The sequence below is a fragment of the Heterocephalus glaber genome, unplaced genomic scaffold, assembly GCF_053883595.1.
Source record: "Heterocephalus glaber isolate CG9 unplaced genomic scaffold, H.glaber_assembly_v1.0 deba00001617, whole genome shotgun sequence".
Lineage (NCBI taxonomy): Eukaryota > Metazoa > Chordata > Mammalia > Rodentia > Bathyergidae > Heterocephalus > Heterocephalus glaber.
The window spans coordinates 18,520-41,605 of record NW_028258387.1 but is presented as its reverse complement, the minus strand read 5'-3'; the positions used below and the strand labels follow the sequence as shown (position 1 = coordinate 41,605).

The following is a 23,086-nucleotide window of genomic DNA, read 5'->3' as shown; positions in this document are numbered from 1 at the left end:
TCTCAGCTTTACTCCATTCTAGCACTATAGTAGTTGCAGGAATTTTCCTCCTCATCCGTTTTTATCCCTTAGTACAACACAACCAAACCATTCTAACAGCCTCAATATGCCTAGGAGCCATTACAACATTATTTACAGCTCTCTGTGCTCTAACCCAAAACGATAGTTTAAAAATCATTGCATTTTCTACTTCAAGCCAACTAGGATTAATAATAGTAACTATTGGCATTAACCCCATCTAGCATTTCTTCATATCTGTACTCATGCATTCTTCAAAGCCATACTTTTCATATGTTCAGGATCAATTATCCATAGTCTAAATGATGAACAAGATATCTGAAAAATAGAAGGATTATTTAAAACCCTACCTTTTACCTCCTCCTCTTTAATCATCCAAAGTTTGGCCCTAACGGGTACACCATTCCTAACAGGATTTTATTACAAAGACCTTATTACTGAATCTGCAAATACATTGTACACCAATGCCTGAGCCCTCCTATTAACCCTTGTTTTGGGGGCGTTTTTTGGTACTGGGGATTGAACTTGGGACCTTGCGAGTCAGGCAGCGGAACCACTGAGCTAAATCCCCGGCCCTTCCCTAGTATTTTATATTTCGTAGTATTTTCACAGGCTTCTTTAACTCAAATAACATTTATCCTGTAGATGTACCTCAAATAACTATACCTGCTTATTTAAAACTTTCAGCACTTATAGTAATAATTCTAGGCATAATGATAGCAACAGAATTAAATCTAATAACCCACTACCTAAAAAACAATTATTCCTCTACAAACTGTGAGCCAAAATAAACCTTTTCTCCCTTTATTTGCCTATGTCGGGTATTGGGTCTGAGCAACAACAACAAAAAATAAGTAACTAAGACACATGATCATGTACAATTACCCCCCCAAAAATACCTAAAAATGCACATTTACTCCAGAAAAGCAGACCTGGCCGCTAAATGATAGCCTCCTTCTAAACAAGGAAATAAACCAAAACAGATGTGGAAACCAAAATATTAGAGATCAAACACAAGAGAAAAACTAAGAAATCTCCAGGTTCAGAGAAAATGAAAAGGCAAAACTGACAGATTACCAACTATGTCTCTGTAGAAAACAGTACTAAGGGAACAGTACCAAGAGATACTTGCAGGGCAGGGGATTTAGCTCAGTGGTGCTGCATCTGCCTCGCAAGAGCAAGGTCCTGAGTTTGATCCTCAGTACAGCAAAAAAAAAAAAACAAAAAAGAGAGAGCGATACTTGCAAAATTATTGACTTCAGGAAAACAATGTTAGTTTACTTTACCAGTAAACTATTTATTTAACCATATATACAACTAATATTGCCTAAACCGAATTTATAATCCTCAGTCACCATAACTACAAATGATTACTGTATGAACATCAAAAACAGAAAAAGAGCCATAGAAGCTAATTATTTGGAAATATGTAACGTGAAAAGCTAAGAGTTGAAAATTTTTGGTGGTTATGGTTTGACGGAAAAGAAGTTTAAGGAGCTATCGATTTTATTTTAAAAATCTGATGAAAAATAAAACGGCTTAAGTTATTATTCACATACTGCTACTTGAATTAATTTCTATCCTAAAGTGAATTCTAAAATCGACGTAACTAAAACATTGTTATGGGCTTGGGGTATAGCTCAGCGGCAGAGTGTACACTTAGCATACACAAGCACAAGACCTAAGGTTCCTTCCATTCCCAGCATGGGGGGTGGGGGTGGCGGCGGGGGAGGAAGGGGTTATATAAAGATGTATTATCACCTATATAATTCCTTTTAAACTCAACCAAGTAGCGAAGTACAACCTCCAAATATAAGATCAATAAGTATTTACTTCTCTTTAATAAGAGAAAGCCTATTTGGTAACGGCTTTCACCTTTCTCATCTCTGACCCAGCAGTTATGTCTGTGTGAACTCAGAGCTACTACTGCACACAAACTAAAGACAATAAGCCTTCAGTTTCTCAAAAGGCTCAGGAAAGGTGAAAGCAAATACACTGAAAATACATGTTATTTTCCATTTAAAATCTAGACATCTAGAAAAAAACTGTAATTAACAAAATGTACTATGCATTCATAAAAATCATAGTTAAATCTACATAATGATATAATAATATAACTTCCACTGTGTACCTGGACACTGTGCTAATAATAAGCATTTGTCAACTGATTTAATGTGTCCTTGTGAGGAAGGTGATATTCTCTCCACTTCTAAGAGCACCAAACTGAGTTTCAAAGAGGTCAGGTAATTTGCACCTCAATACACAGTGAAGCAGGAATTAAAATTAAGCCTATGTTCGTAATCACAACCTACTTACCAAAAGTAGGAATTCTAATTTTCCTGAATTCAGAATAATTAGCATTATAGCTAATTTGACATATCATTATAAGCTACATTAATGATAGCTGATTTATTAATTCCCTACCAAATAACTATTAGGCAGTCAAGCCTTGATGGCTGCTCTATCTAGTTTAAAATAATGCCATTTTTTAAGTCATACTTTTTTACAGTGCCTTTTTTTTTTTCCTTTCTGTTGTACAGGAGCTCAATACCAGGGCCTCATGCATGCTAGACAAGCACTCTACCACACTGTCTTAGTTACTTTTCTTATTGCTGAGGCAAAATACCTGACCCTCAAAGTTAAAGGAAGAAAGGTTTGTTTAGCTCACAGTTTGTAAAGCTAAACAGTTTATAGTTGGCTGGCTCTAAGGTAGGGTGGCATGGCGGAGGAAAAACAATTTGTGATGGGCAGAAGGCAGGAAGGCAGCAAAGCGGCAAAATAGCAAGGAAGCAAGCAGCAACAGCAGCCCTCTTTCTGTCCTTTATGTTATACACAGGGTAGGTCTTTCCATTATCCACACTGAGAACTATGCCAAACCAATCGGTGGACTAATTTAGTAATCACATATCCTTAATCGAGCATCACACACTAGATCCAGCCACCTCTGAAAAGCCCCACCTATGATCACACGAGGCTTTGGCGGAACATTTAGACACAAGCCATAAAATAACCAGTGAGCTACATCCCCACCCCCTTTATAGTCCTTTTGTCATTTTTACTTATACTACAGAGTCTGTGGTACAAAAACAATTTAGCCGTTAGACTTAACACATTCCTCTACCTTTCTAAATATAGTAAGACAAACAGCAAATCATAGCAAGGAAACATGATTTATAATATGAACTGCCCTGTGTTCCTGTCAAATCTTTGCATATATAATGAAGACATTAAATATTATTTCTTTTTTTTTTGGTACCAGGGATCGAACTCGGGACTTCCCGCTTGCAAGGCAGGCTGCAGAACTACTGAGCTAAATCCCCGGCCCTAAATATTATTTCTTAAGACCAAAAAAAATTTAAGTACGGTAGTGGATGGAAATTGTTTACTCTAGCATTTTATTTTACCTTCAGAAATTTTTCTGCTTTTGTTCTAATAAAATTATCCCAATTAATTGTCTTCAAAATAGTCTACTATGAAAATAAAACATGTATTTTTTTAAAAGTTTTCAGTAGCTTCACTTGTAGATAAAATATTGTCTGGAAAAGAAAACCACTTCTTCTAAAGGATAAAAAAACAGAATTGGAGTGTGAAGAATAAAAAATCCCCTTGCAAACTAAGCATGGAGGTACCTGCTTGTAATCCTACCAGTGTGGTAGGCTGAGGCAGAAGATCACAAATTCAAGCCCAGCCTGGACAACTTAATGACTCAGCAATATCCTGTCTCAAAATGAAACATTTTTAAAGGAGGGAGAGGAGCTCACTGAGGTTGTAGCTCAGGGCAAGGCTCTGAGTTCAATCCCTAGTCCCACTTTTTAAAAAAAAATTGCTTTGCATCAATCACTGAAATATGACTGAGAAGCCATCAATCTTTGTGACTAGGAAACTATTTTTTTGTCAGATTCTTTTTGTACAAGTTCTGAAACAGGAGGTGAATGGATAATTAAGAAACTATTGATTCAACTGCATAAAAGAAGTACCATGAAAGTCACAGATAACAGACTTTTGGTTTTTGGTTTTTTAAAATCTCCAATCATTTCTCTGAGGGGCAGCAAGTAAAGATAACTGAAGCACAGAAGGCTGTGAGATAATCACCTCAACAACCGGCAGACAGTGGGTGGCAGATGATGAGAGGTAAGGAAAATAAGCCAGGCACATACAGTGTCAGACCAGGGCAGAGGCTGTAGCTCTTCCATTACTCACCCTATCACTGTACTATTCTGGAAGTTCCCACCGAGCCCTGTAGGAGAGGAGAGCCCTCCTGAGTCCCTTACTATACCTTAGTTACTCACAGACTGGTGTACAAAATGGATTCTCAATCCCATATAATCCAAAGTGACAATATACCAAAAGGTCTAACCAGCACAACAAATCATTTTCTTGCTCACAACATATACATATGATTTGGATGTCAAATATCTTGAGATAAATAGCTACATAAAATGGCAATGAGATCTGTATTGCTCAGCATCAATAATTTGAGTCTCAACAGTTTCAAGACTCTATTATAACTCTTCAAAGTATTACAAAGTAACCAATGATTTAAAAACTACTAATGTATATACAAAGGATAAAATTCAGAGGAAAATACTGCCTGAGTATTTACTAAGTTTAAAAACATAAATCAATCCCAGTGTCACACACTCTAGATCCAGCCACCTCTGAAAATCCCCACCTATGACCACATGAGGCTTTGGGGGAGACATCTAGACACAAACCATGACACCTACCCACTTCATTTTGCTAAAAGTTTCCTCTTAGCCTAATCCATTCCTAGTTATTATTCAATATTCATTTTAAATTCCCTTTCATTAGTGAAGCCTGTATAAACTTCTGAGAACTACATGGAACTTCAAACTGAAGATTCATTTTGTATTGATATCATTCATGACAATCATAACTATCTTCTATACTGAACTAAGAAAATACATAACCCACTCAACAAAATTGTTTATGATGAATTGAGTAAACAGCGACATACAGAATATATAGAATATATATAATGTACAGACTTGATATACTATCAATATAACAGCATCCTATAGAAACACAGGATATATGTATATATTACTATTTACTCAACAAGTTCATAAACTTCTTCATGCCATGGATTATATCACATTCCTTACCTCACTAAGGAGTCATATACACAGTAACTCTCAATAAAACTTTACTACAGATATTCCTCATTTCATGACCTACTTGTTTAACAGCCAGTCTTACGACCAAGGTGCACTGTTCAGACTTATGAACCATCCTTTTTTCATGTTCCGTTCTGTACATCTTGTTTATAGGGCCTCAATGTCTTTTTTTAGTATAGTACCCCTTGTTTATACAGTACTGTAATTTTTGCTGATTGTACTATATAGTACAGTACTGTAGTTTTATGTCCTGCTATACATTACAGTACTGTATATGAGTTATGCAAATAAAAGCAAAGTCATCAAGTTGGAGTTTCCTTTGACCATTTCTTTGTTCTGAATATTGTAAGGTACATACTGCATACAATTCCTCATTTAGCAACCAATTCAGTTAACAACCTAGTCACAGGACTGGAACTCGGTCATTAAATGAGGAATGTCGTAATTACTATTCACTCATACATCAATAGCTAAAATTCTTACTGATTAAATAAATCTTTTAAGAGAAAAAATAACCTTCTGGCTTTGATTTTTGTATCTGAAACAAAGTTAGATGTCACTTACAATCAGCATAATAATTTAAAAAATGGAAGAAATTAAACCTCTGAATAAACTGTGTAGTTCAAACATTTACAAATTTCTTAATCTAACACATTATCAAAACCTCAGAAAACAAATTCTCAATAATCATGAGACAACAGTCCAAATAGTCCTATTAAAATGGAGCCCTGTTTAAAATATGTGTTTGTGCCTGTACACAAACAAGCCTGTGCCTGTACCTATTCTGAAGCTGACATGGACCACTAGCCTACTTCCAAAGTAAAAAGTTGGGTGAATGGCCAGGAAAATACATCCAAGAAAGTGTTTAGGGTATAGGTTGTTGAAAACAAACAACAATCAAGAATGCTCCCCCCCTCCATAAATGAATTGCAAAAGGTTCAAGCAATATAGGAAAGAAACATACACTATTAACCAACAACTTTTGTTGCTTTTTGTCCATCACATTTAGAAAGGAAGGCAAACCAATACAAAACAGCACTATGGTGACAACAGAAATGCTAAAGCAGGCCAAAAGAAATCTATTACCCATCCAACAATGACAGCTGAGGGAAGAGAAGAAAAACTGAAGGACCACAAAAAGGCATAATTCTCCTATGAATTCTACTTCAGGATGGACAAATTTGAATTAATAATGAAATTAATAATAAAAAGCTATTTCTAAAAACATCAGTAGCTATACAAAGTAGCAAGTATTTGAGTCATTTAGCAAACATTTATCCGGTACCTCTACATACAAGGCACTTAGTCAATACATAATAAAAACCAAAATATTCACATACTGAATACTAAAAATAATCTTTATAAAAGTAAAAAGGCATCCAAATTAAAGAATGGCTCACAAACGCATGCCTTTTCTTTCTGTTGACCTGCTGAGCAAATCATATAATCTGTTTTATTTCTTCATCTCAGAAATGCAATGGTCTTTTCAGTTGCTATTGATTAAAAACAGTGATCAAAATTATTTTCTAGGCCAACTGCTTCACCACTGAGCATACACCAGCCCCAAAACTATTTCATATGTGCTTAAAAAAAAAGAGCTTTATATCAGAAAAACAATACAAGTCTCTTCAGGAGACCAAAAATATTCTGTCTTTCAAGTCTAAGTCCTATGTCTTGGTCCTCACACTAAAGTCTTATAATCTCCTACAACAATTACAGTGCATTTTTTATTATCCCTTATACCAATTGTGTCCTTTCATTTACAGTTGCTGACAGAGTACTGAATATTTTATTACATGTAATCTTTTCAGACTTTTGTCCCTATTCCATTAACACTTGGCACAGGGTATCTGGATCTGTGATCGATTCAGCAAGGGAATGAATAATTTACTCTATGACCTAAAGTGCAACATACGACCACACACCTGATGCACTATTATAAAAACAGCTGTTGAATTAACACCTTGATCCTATTAAAACAGTGGACAATTAAACTTGGTTACATATTAATTCATGAAATGGGGCAGATCAATTAGGGTGGAACGATTATCCCTTTCCCCATCCAACCTAGACAGCACTGTGCTTATCTTTTTAGTTTGATTTTTATCCTAATTATATATGCAAATATCTGGCCTCAGACTGATGCAATCAATTTAGCTCCACATCCATCTCACAAAGGTAGCCAGCCACCTTAACTATCCAGGATCCTAGTTCAGAATAGGAAACAAATATCTGCAAGATTAATCAAAACAAGAGACACAGTAAGAATGTACTTCAATAGAGAGGTTTATAATGTTCAAAAAAGTTTATAAATCTAAATTCCTCACAGCTTGAATCAAAAGCTACTTATTGTTATTTTAAATTTAATTCCCATTATTTTGGAATTATTTCTCAGTTGAAGAGAATTTTAAGAAACAAAAAACAGTCACAGAGGCAGACACGGAGACGTGACACCTGAAATGCTTTGTAGAAAAGGAGACTGAATGACCACAAAAATTACAACAGGGCATAAAATAGCACACTGTGAAATAACAATGTTCATGGTGATAAGCAGTACTATCAGTAAGGGGCAAAAGTATACCCAATATGCCATATTTTTAAAGTTTTTCATTTTTTGAAAATACAACTTACGTTTTTAAAATATTTTAAGCACATTAGTTAGAAAACTTCACAAATAGTTTTTTTTTCTTTTTTCTGACTTTTTTTTGGGGGGGGGGGTACCAGGGATCAAACTTGGGACCTTGTGCTTGCGAGGCAGGCACCAGAACCACTGAGCTAAATGCCCGACCCTCACAAATAGTTTTAACACTGAAAGCTAACTAGAAATCTTACTCTGGGACAATTCACTCTCAAACAACTGTAATAAATTAGAGGAAACAGGGAGGTAAACTTTGTGGATATAGGGATGGGACGAGATGGACGGGCAGGAAAGGGAAGTAAAAATGATTAAGATGCAGTATGTATAGTTACAAATTCCCCAAAATGAATGTAATTATTATACACTGCAGATATATACTAATAAAAAAATCTATTAATGGGTACATAGTCACTGTCTACAGTTGCACTAATAAAATTAACTAAGCAACTTGGGAAATAAGCCATGAAATTAGGAGTGGCAAAAAATTATCAGGAAAAAGACACCAAAAATGAGATGAAAATTATGATCTTCAGAAAATAAAAACTATAAATTTTCAACAAGAAAAATATTACTGACTTTAATAAATTATTAGATATAATAGTGAAAAAACATGGCGATAGATGAGAAGACGGTGAGCAAGGAGCCTGTGCCCATAGGAAACCTCAGCTGCGGAGACAGCAGCTAAGACCCAAGATCCTGAAACCAGTCAGAGCAGCATTTACTGCCGGCCAACTCTAAGTGCACTCTACATTTTGTTTCCTCCTCACATCAGGAAGCAAAGATGCCAACTGACCTAATAACTAACCTAGTCATGGACAAAGCCAAGGCCCAAGGAAAGTAGGTAAGCTCAGAGGGTCAGCAGCTCCAGGGAGAAACAATGGACCAGGCCTGCAGTGCTAACCCTAAGAGAAACCCCCAACTATTGTAAACTGGAAAAACAGCACGGAATTTTACTCCCAAGTGACTCCTTCCACACAGCAGACTAGTGTTGGAGAAGAAACCCCACCATATTTGAGAGTGTTTAATCAGAACTTATTTTGGGAAGAGGTTAACTGTTTAAGACTGAGCCACAGAACAACTTCACTTCAGGATTTCCAGTGCTACCCTACCCACAGTGACTGACAGACAGCTGAAAGAGACAGTAGTATGTAAGGTGCAGGCAAACATGGCCCCCCAATGTACTGCAAACATGTACTAATTTTTAAATTTTTAAAACATAAATTAATTAAATATTTTTAAAGAAAATAGTCATTTTATAATTTTAATATAATCATCCGAGACTCTCTTTAAAGAAACAGGCTTCAGAGAAAAAAAATTATAAGAAATAAAATACATCATTCTTATAATTTTTCCCAAGCAAATATTGGAGGAAAAAAATCATCAGATCAAGACAGGGTACTCTGAATACAACTTCAGCTATTTAAGGAAACTAAATACTTACCCATTTCTAGCTGCCAAATGAAGGGGTGTACAGCCTGAAATATCTTGATAGTTAGGATTTGCTCCTTTCTTTAACAGTAGAACCAAGCATTCTACTGATTCACAACTAAAACAACATTAAGAGACAGGTCAGATACATTCAACAGCCATACTAGAGATAGCTTAATTAAAAACCAATATATTCTATTAAGCTCATTATTTTTAAGGTGCTGATTTATCTGTAATTTTACTTGACTTCTCTCACAAATACTAAATATCTTCTATTTTCAAGATGCACAGTAAGCTGTAAGGTAGTTGAGAATTTCAAATAAAACAAAAGTGATTCATTTATGAAAGAAACAATATACTCTCAACTTTTTGGCTTTCCAGGAGTCACATTAATCATGAACAATTAATTTCAACACACCTAGCCAAATCCAGAAAAAGGATATAAATACCAATTAGTTAACTGACCCAAAACCACAGTAGAAGACTATGGATAAAAATCATACACCCATCTGGGTAAAGAATGTAAAGCCAATGATGTCACATGCAATTAGCATATCACAGTTATCCCTTATCTCAGTGGGATAAAAGGAAGATTTGGTGAATGCATGCTAATTACATCTAACAAAAACAATCCCCAAACCTAACCTAGAATAAGCTATCAGGAACATGAGCTCAATCCTAAAGTTAACAAGTTATCTAGATAGAAAATACATAACACACTATCCCCTAAACAGGGTAAAGAAGTAATTGGCTGAGCCAGGCACGTTTACACATGCCTGAAATCCCAGCCCTCCGGAGGCTAAGGGAAGAGGATCCCAAATTAGAGCCTAGCCCGGGCAACTCAGTGACTTAACAAGACTCTGTCTCAAAAAAATTTTTTAAAGGCCTGGGGATGTACCTCAGCATAAAAGCCCTCGGTTCAGTCCCCAATACCTCACAAAAAGAAAGGAAAAGAGAAAAGAGAAAAGAAATACTTGGCTGCTTGTTCTCATATCTCCCCATAATTACTGCGATACAATGCTGATTCAAAGCTTAGGATGCTTACTCTAGACAAGAGTTTAAACTAAAACATCTTTAATCTTACTTTGCTGCAATGTGAAGCGAGCTTCTTTTCACATGTCCAAATGCATAACTGACATCAAATTTTGAATTTGACAGTAGATCAGAAACAGACCTGTGCCCCCAAACAAAAAGATTAAAAGAATCAATATGTAAAAAGTTTTTAAAAACATAATAAATCAAGTCAACAAAGTTAGCTTTTCTTACTAGTTATTCAAAAGACTGCCCCTTATCAATCACAAAGCAAGGCGCGATTTTCTAAGTGCAGCATAGTAGCAAAATAATATCCAAAAACCAATAGCCTTGACCAACCAGTGCTAAAGATTTCTTCAACTCCCACACAGACAAAGCTATGTTACCTGCTCAGAGGACACCTAACAGAGAAAGTTGGCTTCAGTTCTCACTAGATTTTTTTTTTTAAGTTTTGCCATCATTTCGAATTTATTTTAACAAGAATAGCAACAATTAAAAAAGATTCCAATAGAAAAGACATAAAATCTAAATGTATACATGCCCAAATTTTTGTTTTCTGCAGGAAAAGAAAAATGACCTTAAAATTATAAGCTGCACTGATAAAACAGAAAGTGTAATGATGCTAGTAGTGGAATCAAAAAAATGTTTGGATCTTCCTTCATAGAGATTAAATTGGCAAGAACTACAAAGTTTCTCTGTACAATCATTCAATGCTAAGAACTAAACTAACTCCCCTGTTGTGCTTTTCATATAGTGGTCTGCTCAGTACCTTAAATAAGAGGGCTCAGCTTCTTTTCATTGTTCTCAGACAGCACAGTGTCTTACTAGATTCTTGAGAAATAAAAAGAGTAGATCTGGTTGCTCCCCTGCCAAAAATTTGCACCTAGCTGTATTAATTTTAGCCAGAAAAAAAAAAGTCACATTTTTAAGGCAATTCAAAGCAAAAAATAATTTCTATTTTAACTTGTTTCAAAAGTTTCTCTTCACCTTCTTCTCTTTATACCAAACTACCCAGTGATGATGATTACAACTATAAAGACCCCTTCACAAAGACGGATAACTGCATTTCATACATGCCTCTACAAAAAAGTATCCGCATTGCCCTACATGGTGGCATATATCTGTAATCCTAGCATTCTGGGAGGCTGAGGCAGGAGGACTGTGACTTCAAACCCAGCTTGGACAACTTAACAACTAAGCAAGACTCTGTCTCAAAATAAAAAATAAAAAAGGTTGGGAATATAGCTCAGTGTGAAGGCCCTGGGCTCAAACCCTGCTACAAAAAAAAAAAAAAAAAAAAAAAAAAAAATCAACCCTATGTTAATTTAAAAACCATCAAAAGATGAGCGCATGTAAGGGAAATAAATCACCCCTTAGCTCTAACCTTTTGCTCTAGAGATCAGTGGTGACCTCTAAAAGAAACCAAGTGTTTTTTCTACGTCGGTCAGCAACCAAGCACTTGATTTTAACATATGATTATTCATTTAAAAAATGTCTTACAATAAAAATCTTACAGCTTAGTTATAGATCTTAGAAAATCTTGTCCTTTATTTCACAACAACAAAAAAATCTAATAGAAAAATTAAATAACTTGCCCAGGACACTTATGCCTAAACTATTATGAACCCGTGTGTGTGTGTGTGTGTGTGTAACATTTAGAAAACTTCATACTTTTTCAAAAAGCATAAATTTATTAAACAAATACTCACCTGTGTTGATCAGCCATAACCATTGGCATTAATGTATAAACAGCAGTTTCATTATCTGAGTTAAAAAAAAAGAATTAATTTATTTCCACTTTTTCCAAGACATAATAGTTAAGATTAGTTTTCTTAACTCTACATAAAATGTGAGTTAAGAAGGAAAAGGTAAGAATACTGCAGAATACCAGAAGTACTGCAAAACTTCTACTTCTTATTGCTTTTACTTCGTCAAAGAGCTTACCTTCTGAATATAAAGGAAAAAAATTGAAGATCTGCCATTTTCTGTAGTTTTAACAACTGACATTTCTTTATTTCCAAAGACATAATATCTTACATAATAGACATACTATCTTATCACGTTTACATGTAGTTCGGGGTATATTAAGTATATATGGATATTACAGATACATATGCTAAAATAATTTTAAAACCTTAAATATATAGTACTTGCTTCTTGCCAATATAAGAAGATATTTTACAAGCTATTATGAAACAACATTAAGAACTTAATTTTACTCATTACACTATTTAGAAGATTTGTATTTACATTTTTTTTTGGTACTGGGGACTGAACTCAGGACCTTGCGCTTGCGACGCAGGCAGCAGAACCACTGAGCTAAATCCCTGGCTGTATTTACTTTTTTTTTTTTTTGGTACTGGGTGTATTTACATTTTTTAATAGATAAATTCACAGAAACATGATCCAAAAGGTTAAAAGTCAATGTGATGCCATGTTACATACATTGCACCTAGTGTTTTGAACTTATTTTTAAATATTACTAATGGTCATTCTCAAATCAAGTCACTTTTGAAGTTTGTTTTTTAATACATTATTTACAAAGAAGCAACTTTGACAATCCCAATGTAGCATTTTAACACTGTTGCTAAGATTAATGGGTTAAAGGTGAAACAAGGTATAATACAATGGAAAACTAGTAAAGTTACAGTAAAGAACCCATCAGACACCAGATTAATCAACTGGTAAAGGGTAATATCTCTAGAAATCATTCACTACAGTATCATGTAGCTCCTGATCAGTGACCCATTGAGAAGGGCACACCACTCTTGTAGTATTCTTGCCAAAAATCTCTAACTTCAATCTAATCATGAGAAAACATCTCAAAAATCCACTTTAAGCAAAATCCCACAAAACACATGGCCACTCCTCTTAAAAGTCTCAAGGCCATTAGATAAAAGATTGAAGAACTATCACAGTATGGGGACTCTAAAGAAACATAACAACTAAGTGTAATGAGATATCCTGGACTGGATCCTAAAACAGAAAAAGGACATGACTGGGAAACTTCTAAAATTCTAAAAAATCTGTACTGTGGTTGTAGTTAATTTTTATATTGTATAAATATTAATTTCTTAGTTTTGATAACTGTATTATGGTACAAGATGTTCAATGGCATCTCTATTTCTAAGTTTAAAATTAAGGAAAAAAATTTAAAGGAGTAGATACTAGTACAGATGAAGAGTCTTAAGACTAAATGTAATGTGTAGACTTTAAATACTGATTCAAACAAACCAACTTTGGAGGATACTTTCTGAGACAATTTTTAAGAGAGGGGAAAACAACACGGTCTGAGTAGTTGAGCACAGTAAAAATCTGTTAACCTTACTGATGCTAATAATAATATGATTATGTCTAAAAAACATTCATGTTCTTAAAAATATAAACTGAGTTATGTGTAGGGAAAATGGGAAAAGGTTATGACTATTTCTTCACAATTTCATTTATTATTTTACTTACGAATATACAGATGAAAGCAATTTAGTCATCATACTAATGTGCAGATGCAACAATTCTTTCACAATAAAATAAATCCTATTAACCAAAATGTTTTAAAAATCATTATCTCAAAGAACCTTTTATTTCTGTAATGCTGGAGATGGAAAGGCACCATTTTAAACACTTGATATATATTATCTTTTTATCCTCATAACTCACGAGGTTGCTACTATTACTTTCACTTTACAGATGAGAAAACTAAAACACTAATAAGCTGTGTAATGGTGCCTTTAAGTGGCTGATTCTAGAACCTCCCCATAATACATCTTATATCAAGTATACATTCCTACAAACAATAACCAAAAGGTCCATCACCTTAGCTTTTTGGGGGGGGGGGGTGTACCAGGGATTGAACTTAGGACCTTGTGCTTGCCAGGTAAACGCTATGCCGCTGAGCTAAATCCCCGGCCTTGAGTTATTCTTAATATACACAATACACTCTAATTTGTTTTATCCTATTTTATTTCTTTTTTTAAAGTGCTGAATGCAATCCAGTAAAGTGTTTGCAAAAACTACCAATAAGTCACCATCTGAAGTTGAAAACATCTCACTAAGCTCTACTGGCATCACAACATTCTTTGACTCATAATAATACAAAGCCCAATTTACAAACATTTAGTTTCCAGCCTCTTGTGGTGGCACATGCCTATAATCTCAGCACTCTGGGAAGCTGAAGCAGAAGGACTGCAAATTCCACCCTAGCCTAGACAATTTAGTGACTTAGCTAGACCTTGACTCAAGGAAAAAATTAAAAGCTGGTGATGTAGCTTGCTGCAAAGGCCCTGGGCTCAATCTCTAGTACCAGAAGAGAAAACAACCCCCCCAAAAAATTGAGCCTCTAAATTGTGATAATTTCAATTAAGTCTCTCCATAATAAACAAAATCATAAGCAGGCAATACACTTATTTGTGAATTTACACTTATAACTTGAGTGTACTTAATTTTAAGTTAGCATTGGTGAGTATTATAAGATTATTCCTGTTAGCCCTGCCTAAGATGACTCAACAACCTTTACTCCATTACAATGGTAACATGAAAGTTTTTACCATCTCAGGGAAACATAAATGTATTTCCCAATTTACAAATCAGTAAATCAAAATCTTCAATTTCATACCGTTCAATAAAAAACGAGTAAAAGGTGATTAAAAACTTCACAACTTGACTAATTTTTCTAATTATAATTAGATATTTGATTGCTAAATTATAACAAGGCAAAAAAAACCCCTGATTATTTCCTAAATTTAGATCTCAGAACTTCAATTCAGTCTTAAAATACGAAGCATAACGATGTGGATTTTTAATAGGTACTGTATGATTTACTTGAAATAACCAAATTCAAAGAACTGAAAAAGAAAGCCAGGTGTGGTGGCACATGCCACTGTGATAGGAGGAGCCAGAGAATTCAAGGCTAACCAAGGCTACATAGTGAGTTCAAGGCCAGCCTGGACTACATAGCAAGACCTTGTCTCAAAAATACAAACAAAAAAAGAATTTCAAGAGTCATCAGAACTTAGAGACAAAGACAAATTCAAAGAACAAAATGAAAAACTTCATTACAATCCAAGAAAAAGTATAAACAAGATAAGATGCCATGTTTACCTACCAATATGAGAAAAAGTTTTATTTTCAATTGTAATAATTTAGTTTCCAAGCTGGTGGAATGCTCCAAGTTGAGAAACTGATACCTTAAGCCTTAAAAAGTTGATAGAATTACATACTATTATTCTTTTAGGAATTAATCCTGAAGAAACAAATAAGTAGACTAAGACTTAATAACAAAGTTGCTCCTCATAAAATCAGTTATAAAAGCCAAAATTAGATTCAACATGTTACATGCATCCTATGAAATTCTGCAACGTCATCAAGCATATTTAAGGATAAGAAAACATTTGAGTTTTCTAAATCCAAAATAAAAGACTATGTGCAATACGATCTTATTTTGATAAAGACAGAAAAAGACATACTGGAAAGAGGAAAATGCTAACGCTGCTTACTATTGGGAATCTCTACTTTAATTGTCCAAATTTTCTAGAATGAAAATATTTCTTTTAAAACCAGGAAATATTATCAAAGCCTTCTGTTACATTTATGTAAAATATATTAGAAAAAAACTGCAGTGTCAATGAAACATGCAGCCTTCATCACTGATCTCAATAATTTCACTTCAAAAAATGAGTGATAGAAACACTAAAGGAATAGATTCAAAGGTGAGAGTTAGGAAAAGCTGAGACTGGAGGTACTAAAATCAGGATTAAAGTAAGTCAATTACTTCACACTAGCAAAGTTCCAAAAACAAAATTATCTTTGAGAAACAGTTTGCACAAATGTTACCTATTCTGAATTCTAAAAAATAGGTAATTTTTTTTTCAAGAAAATTATCCCCAAATTCCCCACTCTCACATTCCTTTCATGACTCCTTCCCAAGCCCTCCTTCCGTAACCTAGTAACCTATATAACCTTATCAACACCCATTCAAAGAAAGTTTTGAAAAAGAGGAACAGCATGATCAATGTAAGAAAACTGTTAAAATGATGACTTTTGGGGGTGGATCTTCCAATGCTGAACCAACACTGCCATCCCTATAATAAAACCACTTTCTACATACTGCCAGATCTGACTTCTAATAGTTTGTTTTGTTAAACAAATTTCTATCTATGTTCCTACTTTTTTCTTCTATTATCTTTATCCAGTTTTAGGATTAGCACAATGTTGATTTCCTAAAATGAGGGGAGAAGTGTTCCTTTTTTTTTCCTGCTTTAAATGTTTGATATAATTTAATCAGTTAAAATGTATACGAGCCTGTTGTCATATAGGTAGGTTTTCAAGCTAGGAATATACTTTCTTTAATAGGTGCTATTCAAATTTTATATTTCTTCTAGAGTTTCATTAATTTGTCTTCCAAAGTACTTCTTAGAAGTTATCAATTTCAAAACACATTTTTGAAATATGCTTTCTATATCCTTTTAAATTCTGTAAAATCTGCGGTAATGTCTCCTAGGTCTTGATACTTTCATTTTAAAAATGTGTAACTGAGGGCCGGTGATTTAGCTCAGTGGTTCTGGCGCCTGCCTCATAAGCGCAAGGTCCCGAGTTCGATCCCCGGGACCAAAAAAATGTGTAATTCATATTGTGTAACAGGAAGTAAAGGTCGAGGGGGGAGGAGAAAGAGGGTAAAAAAAATATGAGAAAGGGAAAAAACGGAAACGGGATCTTTACAAGTGGGGAGGGGGGGAGGGGGGGAGGGGAGGGCAGGGGAAGGGGGGGGGAATAAGAACCAAGATACTCTTGTAAAGGTACAAGATCCCAACGATGAATGTAAATGTATTTTATACCTAAAATGTACCAATAAACTTAATGGTGGGAAAAAAAAAAAAAGAAAAAGAAAAATCATCAGCCGCAACGTTCTCCTAACCCTTCTCTCACCTGGACATAAAAAGCCAAGTTTCTAAGAAGCATCACTGCCATCTCCCACTGCCACTACAACGTCTGAAGTTATGAGGCTGCAAACAAAACGACTCTCCCCCATCTCGTTACCAGAGTTTTACCTTCCTGAAGGAACCCTAGCACAGGGAAGATTCCGGTACTACAGGGACCACGCCTTACAATACCTCTTTGTTTATGCATCCCACTTCCCACCTAGCCCAGTCAATATAAGTCTGACGAATAAATGGAAAATGAAGATATGCATTCTTATTAAAGAAATGTATGAGTGTGTGTGTACACAGAGTACTTTAAGAATACCTAATGTACGATAACCTTTCCTTTGCTGTCAAAACACAGCAGTAGCCTATATGAAAAAAATAAATTATAAGCCTGCTTAACGCCACTCTGCAAATTAAATACTATCTTTGGAGTATATATTCCAGCGACTCTAAGACATCTCTCAACTGACCCTTTCTGAATCCCGGTCTCTGCCATCCGGCTGTTATTTCTGCTCCTTCGCCCAAACCCCTAATCGATGGTCGGGAGAGACCCAGGTCTAGCTTCTCCCAACAAACCGTCCCGAACCCAACCAGCCCCTCCCGCAAACTCCCACTTGCCAGATCCGGAGCGGCCGGCCAGGGGAGGCCTGGGGTTTCCGCCCGGCGGAAAAGTAAAAGTGGGCGTCTGCTCAGTTCGGGGTTACTTTTCCCCCTGGACCCTGACACGGCCCGAGTTCTGGAGCCCCAGCACGGATCACCCTCGGGTAACTCCACGGTTCGCGCACCGCGGAGCGAGCGCGTGAGGCGGTTCAGCACCCCTAGCTCTCTCTCCACCCTCAGCGCGCCCTCCGCAATCCCGTCGCGCACCGCGGCCTCAGCGGCCTCCGCGCCCAACGCTCTACATCCCGTCCCAGGCCCGGCGGCGGGCGCAGGAGCTGGCTCCCCTCGCCGGGCACCCGAGGCCGCGACGGCTACACCGGGCCGCGTCCTCTGAGCACAGCGCCCGGCGGCCGCGGGACACACCACTCAAGACCCGGACACCAACGGCAGCCGGCCCAATCGCACCTTTCCTGCCGCGGGCACCCCTTCTCTCCTGGGCCCGCAGGGCCTTCTGGGAACTGTAGTTCTGGGCTCGCGGAGCCGCGTGCCGGGGGCGGAGCCAGGAGCTTGGGGCGGAGTCAGGCTGGGTGCGCTGTGGTCCTGACAGGAAGCGACGCCCAATACCCGCAGCGAGGTCAGCGTTTTCTTCCCCAGTCCTTCCTCCCTGCACAGTCGTACAGGCGCAGTTTCCTTCAGGTCTATCACTCCCTCCCTATTAAAGCACAGGAAAGGTTGGCACAAATGCTCTTAAATCTATCACCACCTTCTTAGTATTGATACATTAGTATAATAAATAAAAAGAACTGCTTAAATGTTTGTATTTCTGAATGTCAAATTTAAAAAGTAATAAAAATTAAATACGAAGGCAGAATATGCTTTTTCCTTTATTGTAAGTAACAACAATGGCTTAAGTATTTGTTTCTCCTGCTGAGTGACTTCCTGAGAACAGACCCCGCTTGATCTTGTGACTTACAGTGTCCCTGCATTTACCACAGCATCTGTCACTTCTATCTTGAGGCATATATGAAAGATGACAACTTGAAAGAAAATTCTTATTTATTTGGTATAATGTGGCCTCAGTGTGACTCCGGAACCCAGGGGACCCTGAGTTACAAAAACGGATACCAACAAAGTGTAGAAGAAATGAATAGAAAGAAATCAATGGGGGGGGGGATCATATTTGTCACCTCTGCGCAGAAGTTAAACACCAGGCTAAGTTAAAACAGAAATTTAAGAAGTTGAAACCTGAAAGAATCCAATCAGGAGGTGAAAATGAATTTGGCTAACATCATTGACAATGAAAAGGTAGAAATTCTTTCTTCTTAGATTCATTAGCACGGCTGAAATTATGCCAGAACAAAAGAGAAGGAAAGGGTTTGACTTTCTCCACTTCTCCTTAAAAGCAGCAAAGCTGTTCATGCAATGAACGGACACGTGTATTAGAAAGTCTCACCTTCCCCAATGGATACGAAAGGGTGTTCTCTACCAATGCTATTCCAAGTTGCTTCCAACACATAACTGGCAGCCACTGTGCCCGTGGTGCTACAGGATCTGGGCAGAATTCCATTATCTTCACCTAACCAGTTGGTTCAGATGAGAACTAAACCAGTCTGACAAGATGGTGGGAGAAAGCAAAGCTTCAAAGGAATGCTAAGCGCTATTAGCTGATGTGAGACATGTCCAACCTTTGCAACCAGGCTTCAACCAAAATTGCTCCAACATTGCTTGGGGTATCAGTCAAGTTTCCAGTTGCTGGGACAAAATATCCGATGCCAACAACCTAAAGGAGAAGTTTATTTTAGCTCACAGTTTTCAGAGGATTCAGTTCATGGTTGGCTCCAAGGCAGAAACAACGGCATAAAGTTAGGGTAAAGGAAAGCTACTCAATGCATGGGAGCCAGAAACCAGAGGGAGAAAAAAGGAGCCAGAGAGGAGAATACACCCTTCCAGGTCATGTTCTCAGTGACCAACCTCCAGCCAGACTCCACCTACTAACAGCACATTCAATGGAACTCAGTAGATTAATTCATTGATGAGTTCAGCACCCTCATGATCCAATTGTCTTTCATAAGCCCCACCTCTGAATGCATGACACTTTGGGTGGACGGACAGCTCTAAACCATAATATCTGGCCTCCATAAATCATTTTTACAAGTCAGGATTCCAGGCAAGGAATACAGCTCAGTGGTAGAGCACTTGCCTAGCATAAGTGAGCCCCTGGATTCAATCCTCGCCACTACAAAAACATACAATAAAATGTCTCAATACTGGCTGCAATAGAACGCACCTGTTGTCTCACCTACTTAGGAGGCTGAGGCAGGAAGATCACTGCAAACCCAGGAATTTAAGACCAACCTATTCACCTTAATGAGACCCTGCCTTAAAATTTTAAAAAAGTAAATAAAAGGATTCCCATTGCTATATAGAAGTTAGCCCTTCAGCCCATATTGTCATCATAGAAACTAATTACTCCTTGGTCTGTTACTTCACACAAATCATATCCAATATCCTGTGGGCACCATGTCTAGACTTTGTGTGCAGGAGCAGCAACCTCCATGGTGGGCGTCGCTTCCCATGCTGGTCACTGTTCACTATAGGACCAACTGGTTCTGGAAGAACACTAAAGGACACTGCTGAGATTGCCATTTCCAAATTCTGCAGGATGATATTGTCTCCCAGACAGCGGTACTCCAAGGTGTAAGAAGCTGCAAGTACCATGACAGGCTTACTACCTCTTGTCCAGTAGAAATTTTAACAATAATAGAAATATTCTGTAACCTGTATTGCCCAACATTGTAGCTACTAACCAAATGTGGCTGCTATATAGGTATTGAAAATATAACTAGTGCAACCAAATTTTAAATTTATATTTAAATGCACTTAATTAAATTTAAATTAGTCACATGTGCCCAGGGGCTACCACATTGGACAGAGCAGCTTATCACACCAAGAAGGGAGCTGCCCAGAAGGACACCAAGAAAAACAACTAGTAGCTAGCAACAAAGATTTTTCTCACGTGGACATCCACAGGAAGAATATCAAATGGAAGCATTAAAAAGACACTTTGTATCATGAATTCCATTATCAAAAACACTATTTTTTCACTTATAAAAATCCAAAGTCAAGATGTTGCTGAGTAGTCATGCACCATAGAAATCAATGAAAAGTGGATATGAGTTCCTTTATTTATTGAGGACCAATTTTACCGGATGTAGCAGGCAGGCACCAGACTTTTTATTTTATTTTTTTTTATTTTTTATTTTTTTGATGTTTATTAAACGTTTTATTTAAAGATTTTTAACATGAAAAAGAAGGTACACAAATACACATTACATTATGATGACCAAGGCAGTATTCTACATGACAAAAATCAAAACAAAAACAAATTTATAAAGTAAATGTCCCGGCACTGAACAAGATGCTTGAAATGAATCCAGGCTTCATATGCATAAAATGATGTGACCACAGGTTTATGCAAAATAAATTATTTCCGAGAACACCAAAATGCCAACCATTCTGTCTGTAAACTGCCTTATTCCCAGTGAATGTTTTGAAAGACCTACTATATAATATGAAAAGAACTAGCCTGACACCTAAAGATGGCAAAAAAAGAGAATATAGTTAAAAACATATTTGTAGTGCAGTTCTGCATAAAATATGCAAGTCAGTCTTACTACTTAAAAATCTATACTTTAAATTAAAAACAAAAGGGCCAGGGATTTAGCTCAGGGGTTCTGGCGCCTGCCTCGCAAGCGCAAGGTCCCGAGTTCGATCCCTGGTACCAAAAAAAAAAAAATTAAATAAAAATTAAAAAAACATAAACATATTTCTTACATGTTACAATTCTCTATAATTTTATGCTGTGGATAATGCTTTTTGCTTTAAAACAAGTTCCAGACATTAAGAGAAATATATATGGCTCACAAATGAATAAGGAAGTGTCTATAAACATTTTCCTTTATGTTTTTATTACATTCAAACTTGAAAATTGAAGAAAAGGTAATAAATCTAAAAGCTTTGGAAAAGTTACATTTCTAATGAAATGGGGTACCTCAAAAAAGATAAAAAGATAATTTATTAAATGCCTACAAATTTTAAATCATTCTAAATTTAAAACTAGTGTACCTAAAATTAAATTTTGCTCAGATTGTATCATTAGAACCTATTTAGAAAATGATGATTACTTTTCAAGTCCTTTGCATAAAAATAGGACTAGCACAGGAATGCTATAGATCTGGTAACTCTTTAAATAATAAATTACTGACCAGTAATTTCGATAAAAATATTTTGAAGAACTTTGCCCCTGAAATGAATTCTACTATGTATTTCATGTGTTATCCTACTAAATAAAAACACTTAACTAAGGAGATAGAACTATAATATATATGTGTTTTCTGCAGATTAATTTAAAAGTGTTACAATTTTTTGGGTTCCCCGAAGACTACATAAACTGGGGTCCAAAAGGTATAGGTAATATGGTTTGAGATCAACAAGCATAGGTAAGACATTCTACTTAAAAGACAAATTATTTTCCTGTATAGTACGTAACTAGAAAAAGTATTATACTTTCTGTCTCCACTCAACAAATGGAATGTTTTCATTTATCGACAAAAACATACAATATTCCCTATTATAGACTGTAAGAATCAAGTATTAATCTAAATATAACTACAAAAAATAAATTAAAATTAGCTTCTAGACAGTTATGAAATGGTTCATTGAATCCAGGCTGGTAACCAGTTTTTCCAAGCATTAAATAGTAATAAGCAGAATGCATAGTTGACAAATGAGGATCAGACCCACTCTTCATACATTGAAAGACAATTGATATACTCAAAACCTGCAAATTCATATCTTTCCCTTTTGCTCACAATGTCATTATCATCTGGGGTGAGCTGGACAGGTTCCTCAGTAAACTGAGAATCAAAGTTGTCCAACCCGAATCCCTCAGACACATTGGGTTTGAAGGGAGGCACTACTTGCTTTCGCTCCATCATGTCCCAGTCGACATTTTGAAAGAACGGATGCTCCTGAACATCAGCAAAGTCCCTCTGAGGATGGCAACCCAATCGTTTGATTAATCTTATATTATTCTTGTTTGCATCATCTAGCAGCTGTTGGATTGATTTTTTTTATGGCCCCTTGCTATTTTAAGAAATCTTTCTTTTGATAATTGCTAACCACAAACCTGTCTTCTAGATCTGATATTCTGTCCTCACAATTGTTGATTCTGCTACATATAGACTATATACTTTCAATAGAATTTTTAATGGTCTGGATATTTGCTTGAATCTGTTTCATGGAATCCATTT

At 36.3% G+C, this 23,086-nt stretch overlaps 1 protein-coding gene across 1 annotated transcript in view; it reads right to left on the bottom strand.

Moving 5' to 3' along the window:
* Positions 1 to 22,825, bottom strand: part of LOC110348137 (uncharacterized) — a gene marked incomplete at its 5' end in the record, with an annotated part of 31,788 nt that extends 8,963 nt beyond the window's left edge. The window contains 5 exons of the mRNA XM_087196833.1: positions 9,236 to 9,340; positions 10,307 to 10,396; positions 11,964 to 12,018; positions 18,240 to 18,486; positions 22,646 to 22,825. Coding sequence (XP_087052959.1) covers positions 9,236 to 9,340; positions 10,307 to 10,396; positions 11,964 to 12,018; positions 18,240 to 18,486; positions 22,646 to 22,825 — 677 coding nt within the window. The remainder of the gene's footprint in view (positions 1 to 9,235; positions 9,341 to 10,306; positions 10,397 to 11,963; positions 12,019 to 18,239; positions 18,487 to 22,645) is intronic.
* Between the last annotated feature and the right edge of the window lie 261 nt (positions 22,826 to 23,086).